The sequence below is a fragment of the Mustela nigripes genome, chromosome 5 (genome assembly GCF_022355385.1).
Source record: "Mustela nigripes isolate SB6536 chromosome 5, MUSNIG.SB6536, whole genome shotgun sequence".
Lineage (NCBI taxonomy): Eukaryota > Metazoa > Chordata > Mammalia > Carnivora > Mustelidae > Mustela > Mustela nigripes.
Window position 1 is genome coordinate 96,876,052 of NC_081561.1, and position 17,182 is coordinate 96,893,233.

Sequence of the window (17,182 nt, forward strand, 5' to 3'; positions counted from 1 at the left end):
GATCCAGCCAAAAGCATTTAAAATATTTAAAATGACTGGATTTAGGGGGCAAGTCTCCTTCATTTTATCGTAAACCTTGATATTTAGAGAAACAACTCAAGGAATACTTGTAAGAATTACTTGAGAAAAAATAAAAATGGGAAAATAAGATAGGCTTGCTGACAACTGAAATTTTCATTGAGGACGCACTTTTATGGGATAATCCCATCCAAAGTAAAGTTTCTCCCTTACAGGGTTTGATAAGTAGTCATTACTAAGGCCATATTCAAATGTTAACATATGACCTGGAAGTTTTCAGACCAGAAGGGCTTGGTTTTTCATTTCATTGTCTTCAGTCTGATGCTGTAGGAACTCCAGCTCCACCTTCCTTTGTCATGGTGCCAGTATTCTTAACTTCATCATAAAACTGAGGTTCCCTTATTTTTTGGTCAGTGATGCCCTAAATTCTACAGTGACAGGATAGGGACTCCTTGCTGATTTTTGCAGTCCCCTGCTCCCTTCTCCGCTCCAGAAAACAAAGATTCAAAACAGGGGTATGGGCATTGAAATGTTCTGCTTTGCCTTTGGTCTTCCGAAGAGGCTAGCTCTACATTATGTGGTTAGCTCATACTGAGCCCTCCAGTTGTACCAAGTACCATGGTAGGTACCAGGCACACAAAGATGAATAACATCACAGTACCTCTTGTCAGAGAACTTGTAGTTTAGTAGAGGATATCTATAGGTAAATGGATAGGTAGTGATTTGAGTAATAGATTTAACAATCAAAGTATGGATATACTAAATGAAGTGCATTTCTGCTTTCTGCTCCCGGACACTGGAAGTTGTTTGTGGTGATGCAAAATGACTCTCAATATAAAATTTGTAACTTGGTGTGCATGTCTTTTTCTTTCCCTTCTTTTCAGCTGATAGACCAGTTAAAGCCTGGTGGGAGATTGATATTGCCAGTTGGTCCCGCAGGTGGAAACCAGATGTTGGAGCAGTACGACAAGCTACAGGACGGCAGTGTCAAAATGAAACCCCTGATGGGAGTGATATACGTGCCTTTAACAGATAAAGAGAAGCAGTGGTCCAGGTGGAAGTGATTTTATCTTCTGCTCTTTCTTCTTCCACACATGCAAGGTGAAGGGTGTGGATTCTAAGACATTAGACCACAAGAGCGCTTTTTTTGGTTGTCACCTTTATGCTATTCCATTTTAACATCAGAAATTCGCTACATTAAAAAATCTAGAAAAATTTTGCATGAGTCTGCCCTTCTTTTGGTTTAACTCATATCTTTGGGAAAGGGGGGTGAGACTTGGTTGGCACAAAGGTGGGGTTTTTTTTCCTTTTTTTTTTTTTTTTTTTTTAAAGAGGCATTTAGCCACAGTTCAGAACTTTCTAAGGATATTTTATTATCAGCTATTCTGTTTCTGTATTCACAAATCATTTTTGTAGCTGCTCTGTGGTCATGGAAACAAAGGCTTTGGTCTGAAGAGAGGGGCCATCCTTTCCTGCCTTGTTCATACCCTATTGAACCATTGTTACAAAGAAAAAGAAGGGAAAAGATACTCTTGTCCCAGTTTTCAAAGGTGTCAGAATCCCAGAGAGGACATTCTTCCTCTCAGCTTGCTTTGCTTTCTCTCTTTCAATCAGGTTCATTGACATTCCTGTCTAACAACCTGTGCCTGTTTTACATTCAGCTCCTGTTTCAGAGCCGCTATAAGGAATAAACTTCTCGCCAGTCTATAAAACTGGCCAGCCCATTCTGAAGCCACTCTGAGTTCCTGGGGAGGGGAGTGGATTCTGTGAGTGCAAAGCCAGCACAGTGCCCAGGTCTCACAAACCCACCCAAAGGGCCAACAGCATGCAGCATAATCGTCAGCACAGCATGGCTCGTTGTAATGCCTCCTTGTGTTTGATGTCTCAGCGTTATCAGAGTATTTTGTCGAAAGCCAAGGTTTCTCTCCTTCCTCTCTCCTCCTCCTCCCTTCCCCTCCCTGTTTCTTCAGTGGGAAGGAGTGAGAACAAGAAGTAAGGATGGCACTAGCTAAGACTATTTAAAATTCAGTGTCAAAATAAGAAAGACTTTACAAGTTTCCTTGTTTTAGAATCTTTATTTGACAGAGGTACTTATTTTAAGATAATTATTTTTTTAATAAGTAAAATGATAATTTTGAAGTTTCATAGACTTCTTAATTTTGTTTTTTTGGAAAGAGGAAAGATATCTTTGAGTGAATGTTTAATTGCAAAAATAATAATCTAACTTAGTTTTTCTTTTCACTCTGATTGGCCATTTCTGAGATATCTGACTAGGAATTGCTTTATTCTTCACATAATGTGGATTTAACTATTTTCTTTGAATTCTAACCTGGAACACAGCCGCTTCTTTAAAAAAAAATTAAAAAGCCATGAATCCTGTCAGTTAAAATCATATAGTTATTAACAACTATTACAGCCTTCCTTGACTTTGCTTCTAGTATGGTTTTGTTGTTATATAATTGTATAGTTGCTGTTGTGTAAAAGGGGCAAATATACAGTGAACTTACCAAAATTTCACATCAAGTGAGAGTTCAGATTTTCATTAAGCATTTAAAAGTTTTCTTTTCTTTCTTTTTTTTTTTTTAAAGATTTTATTTATTTATTTGACAGACAAAGATCACAAGTAGGCAGAGAGGCAGGCAGGGGTGGGGCGGGGGGAAGCAGGCTCCCCCGAAGAGAGCCCGATGTAGGGCTCTATCCCAGGACCCTGGGATCATGACCCGAGCTGAAGGCAGAGGCTTTAACCCGCTGAGCCACCCAGGTGTCCAAAAAGTTTTCTTTTTATATACAGTGAGTACTAGTATTGAACATTCCCCTGTAGTTTGATGATGAAGGAATTACAATGGTATTTTGTTTTTATAACCAGACGTGGATTTAGCATGAAGCTAATGAAACTTAAGCCTCAGGACCTTCACATGCTAAGGGGCCTTCCCAGCCAGGCTTGTTTTTAGTCCTCCTTTTCCCTTCATGGAGAGGTTCCCCCCCTTCCCAGGTCATAAAAGCTCTAGGTTTCCACAACACCTGTATCCACCCCTTACAAAACTAAACTATTTGTATTAAATTTAGAATAATTTTTAAATTTATGGACAAGTCATTTACCAAAAATACTTAGTCATTTACCAAATATTCAAATATTTAAATATATATGCTTGTTTTTCTTTTTGGTTTTCAGCTTTTTAAAAGATTGATCAATTTTACACAATGTATCACTGGAAACTTTTCTCTAGTTGTACCAGGAGGAATTCCAAGTTGTTGTAAATTTTCTGTTGGTTCAGACACATTTTCCTACATCCAAAGATGTAGTGGGTCTTTTTTGTTTTGTTTTAAGTAAGCTCTGTGTCCACTGTGGGGCTTGGACTCATGACCCTGAGATCAAGAGTCGCTTGCTCTACCATTTGGGCCTTCTAGCTATCCCCAAAGCTAATCAATTACTTAATTGTAAATCTCTACATTTAAAGAACATAGGTTTAAAGAATGTACAGGTGGAACAAAATCTGAAAACAAAACTGGAAAAAACAACTGCCACATTAAGTATCTTTGGTACTAAAAGAAATTACTAGAAAATAGGGTGTTTCAAAGGGTAAAGCAACAAGTTACTTAAAATCTAAAGAGACCATTAATATGCTATTTCTTTTTGTATTCTTAGACAGTCAGTCAGGGTCCAGAACAGAGGGTACGCTCAGCTTGGATTTGAAACGATTTTAGTGAAGGATCGTTCAAAGAAATGTGGGAAAGGTTACAGGAATCTGGAAAAGACGTTGACATACCCAGGGACCAGGAACCTACCATGATAGGCTATAAGGGGAGGAAACAATTTTCCTGGAGCTCACTGAGAGCAGGGACTGTACTAGGGCCATGGTTACTTAGCTGAGAATTTGAAACTGACCATTCTTGTGGAACTTACAGTCACATGGGAGATCCCCCCCCCCCCCCCGCCAAAATCTACAGAAGACAAACAGGCAATTAGAGTGTAGTGTGTTTAGAAGGGAGCAATTGTGTTGAAGCCAGACAGTGAAGTAATCAGAATTATATTTCAGAAAGATGACTTTGGCTGTGGTATAGAGAGTAAATTGGAAGGGGGCAGAATGACTTTTAGAAACAAAATGTGGTTGAAGCAAGGGTGAAATGGTGGTGGCCTGAATTAAAGCAGTGGTAGTAAGGATAGAATGGGGTTGAAAAGAGTCACCATTTTTTCAGTGCCCAGCCTACATCTGGGAATTACGATCTCAAAAGCTCCTAGTCCGTTTTATTGCCAGGTTAGGTGATCTCTGTTCTTTCAGATTTTCTTAAGGATTAATTTAATAGCGCATCCCATGCTTGCTTCTGGGCCTTCTCTTGCTTCTCACCAGCCTTCCATCCTTCTCTTCCTGAGGAATTCAGAGCTAGTTGCCATGCCCCCTGAGGGTGAGATCTAATCTTTGCTGAGGAGGGGTGGTAGAAACTATCGGGGGGGGGGGGGGGGAGAATATGCCCCAGTGGGCATGCCGAATTATCATGCCAAATAAAGACCAAAGCCTAAAAGTAGACTTCTATTTCTGTATACTTCGAAAAATGTCACATAATTTTGGTGGAGTCATAAAAGGGGAGACAACATCAGATGTATGAGCCATAGACCTAGAACCTGTAGTATTCTGTTCATGACAATGAATGTGTAGTAGTTGTATTAGTTGTTTTGTAAACTCTTCATATTTTTAAAATTTGTATTATTTTACATAAGTGTATGTACAAATCAATACTTTGTTCATCATCTGGTAAGTTTTTTGTTTTTAATGGTCACAAGAGTCAATGGAATAAGTCCATCTCTGGTTTGTGAAACTGAGTAATGTTTCTGGATTCTCGTTCTGTAAGCACTTTGGTTATCAATGTCATCTCAAAGTGCCATATGCACATGAAAAACATGTTATGAGTTGGTTGGGCATTTCTAAGATTGACGGGGTAGGTCCTAGGGTATCCAGTTGTTCCTGTGGTCATATAGTTCTAGATTGTCCCTTTTTAATTTCTTTACATATGTTATAGCATTTTGACATTTTGCATCTTAAAGGCAGGGATACATGTTGTTGCTTTTGGAATTCTTTTTATGTCTTTCATAATGCTTTCTATAATTTGCTTTATTATCTCAGAAATTCCATTAAGTAGAACCCATTCATGGATTTTGATTGTTGTTTCTTGGTGGCAACTTCCCGTTTGTTGTTGATAAAGAATATGTAATACTAATGTTAGTAGGTTAGAGTTATTAACCTAATAAGTTATATATAATTGTACATTATATAATAAAATAATATATAGTTATTAACCTAATGAATATGTTTAGCACATATATAATAATGACACTTTCTAGAAATTTAGGACATAATACTTTTTATTGTCGGTGATCTACACATGTAAGTCAGATAATGATAGTTATGTAAAATATGGAATATTAAGTGGAAAAGTAAATGACTTGAAAGTTATATGGATTTTGGAGTATTGGGATGTGACATTTATAAGAAATGTCAAATTTTTGGTTTTCTTTGGCACCCTAAATGTTAAAATTTAGATCTATAGACTTAATTTCTTTTCCTTTTCTTTCTTTTTTTTAAAGTGCTGTACATTTTCTTTGTTTTTAATAATATTGTTTCTGACTACCAAAATAAGACATTTGTAATGTAAAAATTTTTAGAAGTACACAGGATGAAATAAAAATTACCCACAGTCTCAGAACCTAGAGATAACCACTACTAACATTTTGATATATTTTTTACTCTTTTGTCCATAGTTCTTTATATATCTTTTTAATCTTGAGATCATATAGTACCATCATATTATAATCTCCTTTTTCAATTTTATTAAGTGTTATCAACATTGTCACACACTGATAGCTTTCTTACAATATGATTTTCCTCCAGTTTTATTGAGATATAATTGACATAGAATTATATTACTTTTACACGTACAATATAGTGATCTGATATAAGTATATACTACAAGATAATTACCACATTTTTTTTATGGTTTGAGGTCTTACATTCAAGTCTTTAATCCATTTTGAGTTGATTTTTTGTGTGTGTGGTGTTAGATGGCCATCCAGTTCATTCTTTTGCATGTGGCTTTCTAGTTTTCCCAGCACCATTTACTGAAGACACTATCTTTTCCCCACTGTATGTTCTTGGCTCTGTAATTAATTGACTATATATGTGTGGGTTTATTTCTGGGCCCTCTATTCTGTTTCATTGACCCATGTATCTCTTTTTATGGTACTGTCATACTCTTTTGATTATTAGAGTTTTATAATATAGTTTGAAATCAGAAAGAGTGATACCTCCAGCTTTGTTCTTTCTAGAGATTGCTTTGGCTCTTTGGGGCCTTTTATGGTTCTATACAAATTTTAGAGTTGTTCTGTTTCTGTGAAAATGCTGTTGGGATTTTGATGTGGATTACATTGAATCAGTAGATTGCTTTGGGTAGTATGGGAATTTTAAAAGTATTCATTCTTCCAATCCAAAAGCATTGTGTCTTCCATTAATGTCTTATACTTTTCAGTGTACAGATCATTCACCTTGTTTAAATTTATTTTAGGCATTGTATTCTTTTCTGATGCAATTATAAATGGGATTGTTTTCTTAATTTCTCTTTCTGATAGTTCATTATTGGTGTATAGAAACACAACTGAATTCTGTATACTGATTTTGTTTCCTGCAACTTTATTGAATTAGTTTATTAGTTTTGACATTTTTTTTGTGGTTTTTAGGGTTTTCTATATATAACATGTTGTCTGCAAAAAGAGATAGTTTTACTTCTTTCTTTCCGATTTTGATGCCTTTTATTTCTTTTTCTTGCCTAATTGCTCTGGCTAGGATTTCCAGTGCTATGTTGAATAAAAGTGGCGAGAGTGGGCATCCTTGTCTTGTTCCTGATCTTAGAGGAAAAGCTTTCAGCTTTTCACCACTGAGTATGATGTTAGCTGTGGGCTTATCATATATGGCCTTTATTATGTTGAGGTACGTTTCCTCTCTACCCAGTTTATTGAGAGTTTCTATCCTTTTCCTTTTTAAAAAAAAATTTTTTTAATTGAAGAGGATATTTGGAAATGTTTGTACTGTGCTGTTGGGCAGTAAGGATATTTATTTATAATATCCTTAATGCCTTGCAATAGGCAAGTCAAATATGGTATATTATTTTACAAAAACAACAGTATCTTCAATTCACATTTTTAAAAAGCACAAATGAATTTATGAATAGAGCACTTTGCAAATGAACTCTTTGTAGATTAAATATTTTAATGCTTGCATGAATTTAAGTAAAATCTATTCTATGAGAATTATAGTGCTTAAATTATTTAGAAGAATATATTAAGAGCAACCAGAACTGGTAATTTGTCATTATACAGATAATCCAGTACTCCATGACAGTGACAGCTTATGGGAGACATAATCTTTAAAATAATTTCTCACACAATTTACAAAATTCAGTTTTTAGAAAGCATATTATCTTACAGTCCCTTAATTCACCACGTACCTGGAAAAATCTTAGTTCTTTATTTACTTTCCCTTCAAACTTATTTTAACTTTTAAACAACTTTTTAATTTTTATTACAGACAGATTGTAAGAATAGTACGAAGACTTCCTGAATCTCTTCATCCAGAGTTGCCAGTTGTTAACATTTTTCCACATACGCTTTCTTGCTCCCTCTTTCTCTTTCTATATACACACAGGTCATATTTTTCCTTGAAATCATTTGAGATTTAGTTTCAAACATCATACTTCTTCACCCCTAAAATTCTTGAGTGTTGAACAATGTTTTTGTCACTCAGTTTATCCTGAAGTATGAAGCTTTTTGGCTCTTTTGGTAGCTTTATTTTTTTACTTTTAACAGCTTTAATGAGGTATAATTTACACGCCATACACTTGCGGCTGCATCCTTCCTTCCTTCCTTCCCTCACTGGCACTGGCTGGTACAGTGCTGCACCAGCTGAGGGAGTGGTTTCCTTTAGAGCTGAGAAACTGCCTTCTGAAATCAGCTGACAGATGCCATCTACACAGGATGCTTTTTCTCCCAGAGTTTGGGTTGAGAATGACCCACTCAGCATTTGTTAGCAGATAGTCTAAGCAAAAGACCACATTTTTGTCCAGTTTTGTCAATGTAACTATAAAAAGTGATTCCAATTCTAAATACCCATCACCATTTTATGATAAGTAGTGTTAGCAAGATCCTAGGTCTAAAAGTTAAAATTTCTTTGAATTTTTGGCCTTGGAGGAAGAAAGGTACCTTCAGAGCAAAAACTAATGACTCCAGGGCCTTCAGGTCTCATATTTCATTCTGGAGTAGCATGAGAGATGTTTGGATGGCTGACTTCCATTTTTGCTTTGACTTGGGGCTGTTTGCTTTTTTTTTTTTTTTTAAATGCTTGGGGATGGATGTATTTTTACTTACTTACTAATTGTATCTAAATTATTAGAAAGCCAAATTTTATAGTACATAACACCTACTTATATATTTCTCTTTTTACCCCCAGGGATGAACTGTAAAAGCGCCATCAGCTTGACCAGTATATAATATTACAGTGGATTGCTCATCTCAGTCCTCAGAGCTTTTTGAAAACCAACAGCATCACAGCTTGTTTTGGACTTCGTTACACTATTATTTTCAGCATGAAAATGTGTGGTTTTGTAGGGTTTCTAGTTCTTCAAAGAGGCACAGAAGCCGAGTTGGTGAAAGAACGATGCAGAGTATAAATTTGTGTACTATTACTTTAACACGCCCACATTTTACTTTTAAAATATTAAAAGACGGGGTTCCACTAAATGGAAGACTTAGTTTGTGAATTAATTTCGAGGAGTGGTTTTTCTTAGACACTTAATTCTGTTTCAATATTAATTTATCAAAATGCTCTTGTGCATATCAGATAACACCACCGTTCACAAGTTAAGATTCCTGGTTTTTGGATGTCTGTTAGCTGCCACTAAGAAAATAGAGATGAGCTTCCTTTTTAAAGCTTTTGATGTGGTGTCATAGAGTAGCATGTTGTAGATACAATCAGCTGCTTTGTTACCTTAAAACTAAGCATTTGTAAATATTAAAACTTGAGAAGATGGCAGGTGATGTCCTTTAACATACTTAGCTGTTCAGATTGGACGTAACTAACATAGTTCTTCCTTTCCCTCTTTACAATTTTAGGAGACTTGTAGCTCAGTATCGTTTTTTCTGTTTCTAATTTGCTGCTGATAATGTATATGAATTTACCATGCTGTATAAGCTGGGGCCCGGTCACTGAACAGTTTATGCAGTGCTGCTTTGCCAAATAAAGTTAAAAGTAAAAGAGGCGTGGGTGGTGTTTGAATACAGAAGAAAGAACCACGTGTCCACCAGATATGGAATGCTCACTGAGCTCACAAAGAGAATTGTGTCTCTGATGCCCCGTTTTATGAAATTGGAGTGGCCTGGATTGGTAACACCGATCCGGCTGTGCGTTTGTAGACTGTGACTATGCAAGGATTACATCTTTCTTCTCTGCCTGACATAGGCCTTGCCCTCTTGTAGAGGAACAGCAAATGCTGAATGAGTGAGTGAATGAACTGACTTCGTGTCAGGGAACAACAGGGTCAAGGATACATGTACCAAAACCCATTTCTCATCTATAAATAGATTTATTAATATAATGACTGGAAAATGAGTTTCTACGAGGGCAGTAGCACTTTGGGATCTTGTTTAAATATTGTGGTCTTAAACCTTTTATTAAAGGATCTTAGGCTTTCTAGGAGTTCTAGAACTTGAGAAAAATATAAACTAGATCTAGTAGAACTAGTACTCCCAGGAAAGCAGCCCCTCTCCTTTGTGCAGATGGGTAGGATTCTGCCAAGTCAGTCCTTAGTGTGAGGCACCTCTCTGCCACCTCTAAAAGTCTTAAGCTTTATTTATTTAAAAATGTTTTTTATGCACACATCTTTTCACTGGTGTCTCTTCTTGGGCAAGATGTCAGACATAAGAAACCAGCATCCGTTGGCGGCTCAAACTTGGGAGTTTCAGTTCCCTGCTGGCTTCAGTCTGCTGCTCTTGGTGCTGCTTCTGGACCTAGGACATGGTCCCTTTGGGGGCAGGACTCAGTGTCACTTGAGGTAGTTTTAAAGGTTAGGTTTTCTTTGGGTCTTAAATTGATTCTTAAACTTATTTACTAGTCTATATTCTTCATAGCCATTGCCAACATCTTATTATTTGTAAATCCCTTATGTTAGGTCTTGGGGTGAGAAAAAGTGCTTATTCTGAAGGAGTTTGCAGATCGGCCGAGGGGGCAGTTTATAAACACAGTAGGGCCAAGTGCCACCTGATGGTTATAGACAAATGCCACGCCACGATTACTGTTGGGTTCTTCGCTTTTGTGAATTAAAATTTTTAAGTGTTGAAGAAACAGGAATGGATTTGAAGGGAGCATCGATAAGTGGCCGAGACAGCAATAATGAATTTTAACTAGGTCAAAGAGCATTCTTTTTAAGGGAGCTGTATTTATAGATGTGCTGGTCAGAGATAAGAAATATCTCTTTAATCTGTAGTATTCACAATCTCTATAATATTTTAGCATGCTGTTTTTTCTTCATAGAAATTATTCCTTCACACAGTATAAAGAGGACACTGGAAATATTTCTTAAGGTTCCGTTTTATGAGATCCTATTGAAATAAGGTGTTTTTACAGATTTGATTTTATTAAAGGGCAAATCTAGCTCCTGCTTAAGAATAAAATTAAGAATTCCAATTTCTTTTCTTTCTTTTTTTTTTTTTAAGATTTGGTTTATTTATTTGACAGACAGAGAGAGCGGGAACACAAGCAGGGGGAGTAGGAGAGGGAGAAGCAGGCTTCCCGCTAAGCAGGAGGCTCCATGGAGGGCTCAATCCCAGAACTGTGGGATCATGACCTGAGCTGAAGGCAGACACTTAACCAACTGAGCCACCCAGCCACCCCAAGAATTCCAGTTTCTAATGAGGGTTTCAGCTATTTTCCAATAGTAACTTAAGGGGGAAAAAATGACATTTTAGGAAAACAATACATTAACATTGTGCAAATACTTAAAATTCTATTGCCCTGATTTTTGAAAACCACCATTGCTCAAAAAAGGTCAATTACACTTTTTTTTTCTTTAAGATTTTATTTATTTACTTGGCAGAGAGACAGCAAGAGAGAGAACACAAGCAGCAGGGAGTGGGAAGGTAGAAGCAGGCTTCCTGCTGAGCAGGGATTGAAATGGGGGCTCAGGGCTCAATCCCAGGACCCTGGAATTATAACCTGAGCTGAAGGCAGATGCTTCATAACTGAGCCACCCAGGCACCCCTCGATTACATTTTTTAAGTTGACTATAATGTATCTATCCTAAAGCATCTTAAAAATTTCATTTTTATTTTTTTTAATTATTTATTTATTTGTCAGAGAAAGAGAGAGTGAGCACAACCAGGGAGGAGCAGCAGGCAGAGGAAGAGGCAAGTGGAGGGAGAAGAATCAGACTCCCCGCTGAGCAAGGATTCCCAAAGCCCAACTCGATCCCAGGACCCTGGAATTGTGACCTGAGCGGAGGGCAGACGCTTAACTGACTGAGCCTCCCAGGCGTCCCAAAAATTCCATAGGACAACATGTTTTAGTAATAATAATGCTCATGAATTTTTTTTTTAATTTAAAAGATTTTATTTATTTATTTGACAGACAGAAATCACCAATAGGCAGAGAGGCAAGCAAAGAGAGAGGGGGAAGTAGGATCCCCACTGAGCAGAGAGCCCAATGCGGGGCTTGATGCCAGGACCCTGGGATCATGACCTGAGCTGAAAGCAGAGGCTTTAACCCACTGAGTCACCCAGGCACCCCTGCTCATGAATTTTTTGAAGCCATTCTTAGCATCAGATTGTCAGCGAAGAAGTAGAGCTCCTCCCTCATCAGAGAGGGAGGTGTTTCTGGTTTTCAGCTCAACGTTAACAAATTTTCCAGCAGCTTGGTATGGCATGAAAAGAGCTCATATGACAATGGTCATTGAATACTAATGTAAATGAAATAGCAAACGGGTAATTTTTTAAATGTTCTAAATGGGGTTCAGAAGGCCAATAACTTAGGTAAGTGCTAAAATTCTTAGAGGGTATAAATCATCACTTCCTCCTACAACTTAGTTCTTTAGAGAACTACACAAGTAAACATTAGTGTCTTATCAGAATTCGTTTCATTTCTCTTGATTTCTCCTCCCATTTTTCAGGAAGATAACTCTGTTTCGTCCCCATGTGTTTAAAAGGGTGGCCGAAATAGATGGCCGTTAAGAAAATCCTGCATGAAGAAAACTGGCTGGGCCACGTGCCTGAGGAGTTTGCATCTGTGTACTGTAATATAAAAATGAAGCAAGTCCTAGAGTTTCCTTATCTTTAACCCATCTACCAGTGCTGTAATAGTAGGTGTTAACTTCCCTCCCCTCCCCTGTAACAGGTGTTACTTCACCTTAGTAACTGTGTGGTCTGGGCCAGGACTCTACGGAGTGCTCCCTTGCTTGGTGGAAGAGAACATCTGACTTTTAGTTCCCATAGATGTTATCTGGAGTCAGGGAATCCCTCTCTTCTCTTTTCCTCTTGTTCCTTTCCTGACATGACAGCTGAGGGCTGCTGGAGCCGAAGAACTCATTCTTACTCAGTTGGATAGGCATCACGAGAGGAATACTTTTTTGTTCAAAGGGTAGGTGATTCCAACACTGAAGACATTTTAAATATGAGAGGACAGCAACCCAGAGGCCTAGGGCAGCTGAGGACATTTATATTTGAATCCCCACACCCCAAACACATCACTATGCAACACTCCCTACCCCCTGCCAAAGGATCACTCACAGGGAGCGAATTTTTTTTTTTTACCGGCCCCATTTATTTATGTTTTTTGGTGATAATCCTGTCAAGATTTAACTTACAAATTATAGAGGAAAGCCTGCAGGATTTCCACATTAACACAATTGTGTCAGTTGTAAATAATTTATAACAAAGGATATTTTCTGGGGAAAAATACCTGCCCTTCTTTAGGATCTTGGCTGCTGTATGCAATTAGCTTGTAGGGAACAGTTGGATCAAGTAGGCTGGAAGGTACAAGTGGGGGTGTAAAGAAGAATCAAACTATTGCCCCTCAATAATAAACAACAGTGAAGGCATGATCTCAGATTGCACAGCTCATGGTTCTTTCTCATTTCCTCGTTCTTCTATACACACATCTCTAGATTACACAGACTTTTCTCAATCTGTTTTTATCTGTGAAACTGCTTTGTTTAAATATGAGAACATAGCTTTTGATGTATTTGGAATTTTGGGTCTTCGGTCTTACAAAATGATGAATGAAAATAAAAACTTTTAAGTCCATATACTCAATACAATTTTTCCCTAAGGTTTTCAATAAAAATTAAAGTAATTTTAAAATGTGTTTTGAGGGGCTCCTGGCTGGCTCAGTCAGAAGAGCATGTGACTCATGGTCTTGGGGTTGTGAGTTTGAGCCCCAGAAAGGATGTTGAGATTACTTAAATAAAGCTTAAAAATTTTTCAAAAGTATGTTTTTAGAAGTTTTGTAAGTTTTGAAATGACTGTATAGAAATATCTTTAAACTGAATGATATTGTATGTTGATCTCTTTCCAATTTACAGTGTGGTAGTTCACATCCAAGACTCAGAGCTGAGGTGATGGGAGAATTAAAATGAGTAGGAATGAAGACACACTGAGAGACGTACATGAAGCAAAGGGAGAAGGCTTGGTTCTAACCAGTTCATCTCTGGACACATTAGGGTTTCCATGTGTCTAACCTTATTTTCATCCTTGGTGGTTTTATATTTAACCAAAAAACCCAAAAAACTGTTTGCTGTTCAAATAGCCATGAAACATGCACTTTATTTAGGATTCTAGAATTGAGCAAGACCAGAGAGCTGAGAAAAATGCGGCCAGTGCCCAAGAAAAAGTCAGCCACACAATTGCTTAAAAAGCAAGGGAGATGAGAACATTTGTGAACAGCAAACTGCAAGTGAGGCTTTTCCCTCTTTCTGTATGGTGCGGGCAGTTTTTCATTAGAATTACCATTCAGTTTTAATGTCATCAGTTACAGAAAACCTGGAGTCCAGAAAAGAAAAGAAGTAACTGAAGTCACTATGATAGGAACAAAGTGGCTCAATCCTTAAACAGGAACTTGGGGACAGTATAACTTAACAGAGACCCCAAATGACCATCTCAGAAGCTTGGAAGCTTGGAAGCTTCTGTTATGTGGCATCATCGCTGCGATGTGGGCAGAACGGGAGAGGGTACAGACGGTGCCTGGGCTCCTGGGCACACCACACCGTGGTACATTTCTATACGTGACGTCCAGGGAAATCATCAGCAAGGTCTGCCTCAAACCCCCAAACTGAAGAATAGAAATCTGCATCTCTGCGTCTGGGTTGTGGGAAAAAGTGAAGAACAACTTGAAACAGCCATCAGTGGCTGAGGAGGGTCGCTGAGTATGAAAGTGAATGGTGGAGCCAAATCACAGATGATGAAAAGGCAGTAGGAGAAAGATGAGGCCTTCTGTCATCTGCCTGTGGAAGAGAGCAAATCTGATCCTCAAACGACTGGAGACCTTCAAATGCTTGGGGAGGGCTGATGATGGCTATTGTCTACTTGTACTGAGAATTAGAGCAAAGAAGCTGTATGGTTTCTTTTTTTCTTTTTTAAGGTTTTATTTATTTGAGAGAGAGTGTGTGTGTGAGAGAGAGAGCATGAGATGGGGGAGGTCCAGGGGAGAAGCAAACTCCCCACTGAGCAGGGAGCCCGGTGGGACGGGACTAGATCCTGGGACTCCAGGATCCTGACCTGAACAGAAGGGCAGTCACTTAACCGACTGAGCCATCCAGGGGCCCAGCTGTACATGTTCTGAAAGACGGCTTACATGGGCCTTTTCTCTCTCAGGAAAAGACACGTGAGACACAAGAACATGTTTGAGCAATAAGTAGTGGATAATCTTCTCTTTGAAATTATTTTTAAATTATCTTAGATGCAAAACTCCTTCAATCAGATACAGGGGAGGTACTTTTAGAAGTCCCATTCAGTCCATCTGACAATATAACTATTTTGTAGACCTTGACTCTCCTTCTTTAATTCTTAATTTCCCCCTTTGCAAGATAAGGTTGATATGATTAAATCCAGGTAATATAGTAACAGTAAAAGCAACTTACGATGATGATTAGATTAAAAGGTTATTTAGAAAGGCGTAAGAATAAAATACAATTTATTAAAGGGATATTGTACACATGGAGGTGGACATCTTAAGTATTTCAACACCATAGCAATGCTAAACCGTGTTTAATTTCTTCATATATAAAAACATGTGCCGAAAGATGAATGCCTTATCAGTTTTTATTTTATTGGGTATGGCTATAGGTGACACCCTTTTCTAGAAAAGCAAACTGCAAAGCGTCACAGAGAGTGCAGATATCCTAAGGTCATTCACACGGTCGTTTCTCCAGTCTGCCCTGAGGAGAACATTAAATCTTTGCTCAATTCTAAACATTCAACAAAATGCATGGACCTCTTGGGAAATAAAAGTAATCAATTTCTTTGTTTTTTATAGAACTAATTTTCCATTTATTAATGTACTCTCTTATATTTCTGACCCAAATTAAGCCCTTTGCAAAAGGGACAACTTACCTTAGGTTCAGTCTGAAAATAAAGTGTTCTACAGTTTTGATTCAAGTATTTTAGAAGATTTGCCCCTTCTGATAAGAAGCCATTTTATATAAATAGTAATATGGGAGTGTAGACAGGCACCACACAACAGAGTCCTCTCAGGATGAGGATTTCTAGGATGTGTATAATCCCGGCATGAAGTGATGATGGGAATAATTCGCCTTTAAAATCCTACAGACTAAAGGGAGAAGATGCTAAGTTAGATGCCAGTTTTCTGTAAAGAAGAATTTGTGCAAGGCTGCTTTCTGGTCTGGGAAAACATGAACCTGCCATGAACAGATTGCCTGGCCTAACATCTTACAGTGCTAAACAAACGATGGAGAAAACTGGCCTATTCCACCAGATGCAAGAACCTGCTGATACTTCTACATGGGACATTTTTACAAAACCTGCACCTAGAAATCCCCTCAGTGTTCTGCTTTTCAATTTGAATGCATTTTTCTCTTCCATCAACACAGATTCCTGTTGAAACCAAGTGACAGTATAAATAAAGCGGCTGTGTTCTGGACTATCGGGCCGTGTCGAGTAGATTCGAGAAAGTCTTAATGGTCCTCTTGGCACTGTGCCCTCGGCTAAGTTTATGTTAAATGTTTGACTTCCACCCCTGCTGCCACCATGGTTTCCCATCTCCCTCCAGGACCATGTCACAGCTAGTTGTAATCCAGAGTCAGGGCGTCTTCTCCCAAAGGCAAGCCTGAGGGGACAGCCACCCAAGGGACCTGAGGTCAGAGGCCCTGGGATAAACTCACCCCACATGCCCTGATGCCTCCTCGACGTGTTCGCGAGGGTTACGATTTCGACATTCCTGCCTGAGGTCTAAACTCACTTGAGATCCTTTCTCAGAAGTAGGTTTTGAAGGGGAGAAAAGAAAGGAGGGCACTGGAACAGGAAGGCCTCCGAACAAGAGAACGCTGTGCATGAAGTGGTCCACGGCTGCTGGGGGCCACTGGTCGGCTTCTAAACAGTAAAGGGTTAGCATTGTCATTTGAAGGCCGCCCCTCAAGAGCCCGAATTTTCTGCCTTGCCTCAGGGAAAATTGCTATTTTCAGGGACAGCGTACCTAAATCAGAATTAGATTGGTGAGTCTTTACTCATATGGATTCCTCTCTAAATTCCCAAACATCTCACTTACTCCTCAAAGAAACTCTTTCTACAATAAATAAAAACAGGTTTGGGGTTTGCAGAATTTTCTGGGGTTTCAGTATTTTTCTCAGCCCAGTTCAGATCAAAGAGGTTATAAAGACGCAGAACCAATCTACGGATCAATGATGAGGAAAACAGCCTTGCCCCCTGCTCCTCGAGTGACATTTGTCACAGATACATCCCGTTGATGAGGTAGTCAGACTCTTCAGACGTGATGGGCCGAGCTTTCTTGAGTCTCTGTTTCACCAGGCGCAGCCGGCAAGCAACCATGAGGAGCAGCAGAGCTGTGATGGCCAAGCCCAGGGCCAGTGGCAGCACCGCGCCTGTGAAGCGGAGAAGAGCAAA

General features: G+C 38.6%; 2 protein-coding genes across 6 annotated transcripts in view; one reads left to right on the forward strand and one right to left on the reverse strand.

The window, feature by feature from the left end:
* PCMT1 (protein-L-isoaspartate (D-aspartate) O-methyltransferase) overlaps positions 1 to 9,316 on the forward strand; it is a 44,907-nt gene extending 35,591 nt beyond the window's left edge. The window contains exons 7-9 of one of the 3 annotated variants that reach the window (XM_059400937.1): positions 903 to 1,072; positions 6,852 to 6,995; positions 8,511 to 9,316. In XM_059400937.1, the coding sequence (XP_059256920.1) occupies positions 903 to 1,072; positions 6,852 to 6,995; positions 8,511 to 8,523 (327 nt within the window). In that variant the 3' untranslated portion in view covers positions 8,524 to 9,316. Of the gene's footprint in view, positions 1 to 902; positions 1,120 to 6,851; positions 6,996 to 8,510 lie in introns of all 3 variants that reach the window. The other 2 variants (XM_059400939.1, XM_059400938.1) reach the window with 2 other exon arrangements.
* Positions 9,317 to 15,219: 5,903 nt separating this feature from the next.
* The window catches only part of LRP11 (LDL receptor related protein 11), a 48,004-nt gene continuing 46,041 nt past the window's right edge, over positions 15,220 to 17,182 (reverse strand). For all 3 annotated transcript variants that reach the window (XM_059400936.1, XM_059400935.1, XM_059400934.1), the window contains one exon: positions 15,220 to 17,160. In XM_059400936.1, the coding sequence (XP_059256919.1) occupies positions 17,006 to 17,160 (155 nt within the window). In that variant the 3' untranslated portion in view covers positions 15,220 to 17,005. The remainder of the gene's footprint in view (positions 17,161 to 17,182) is intronic.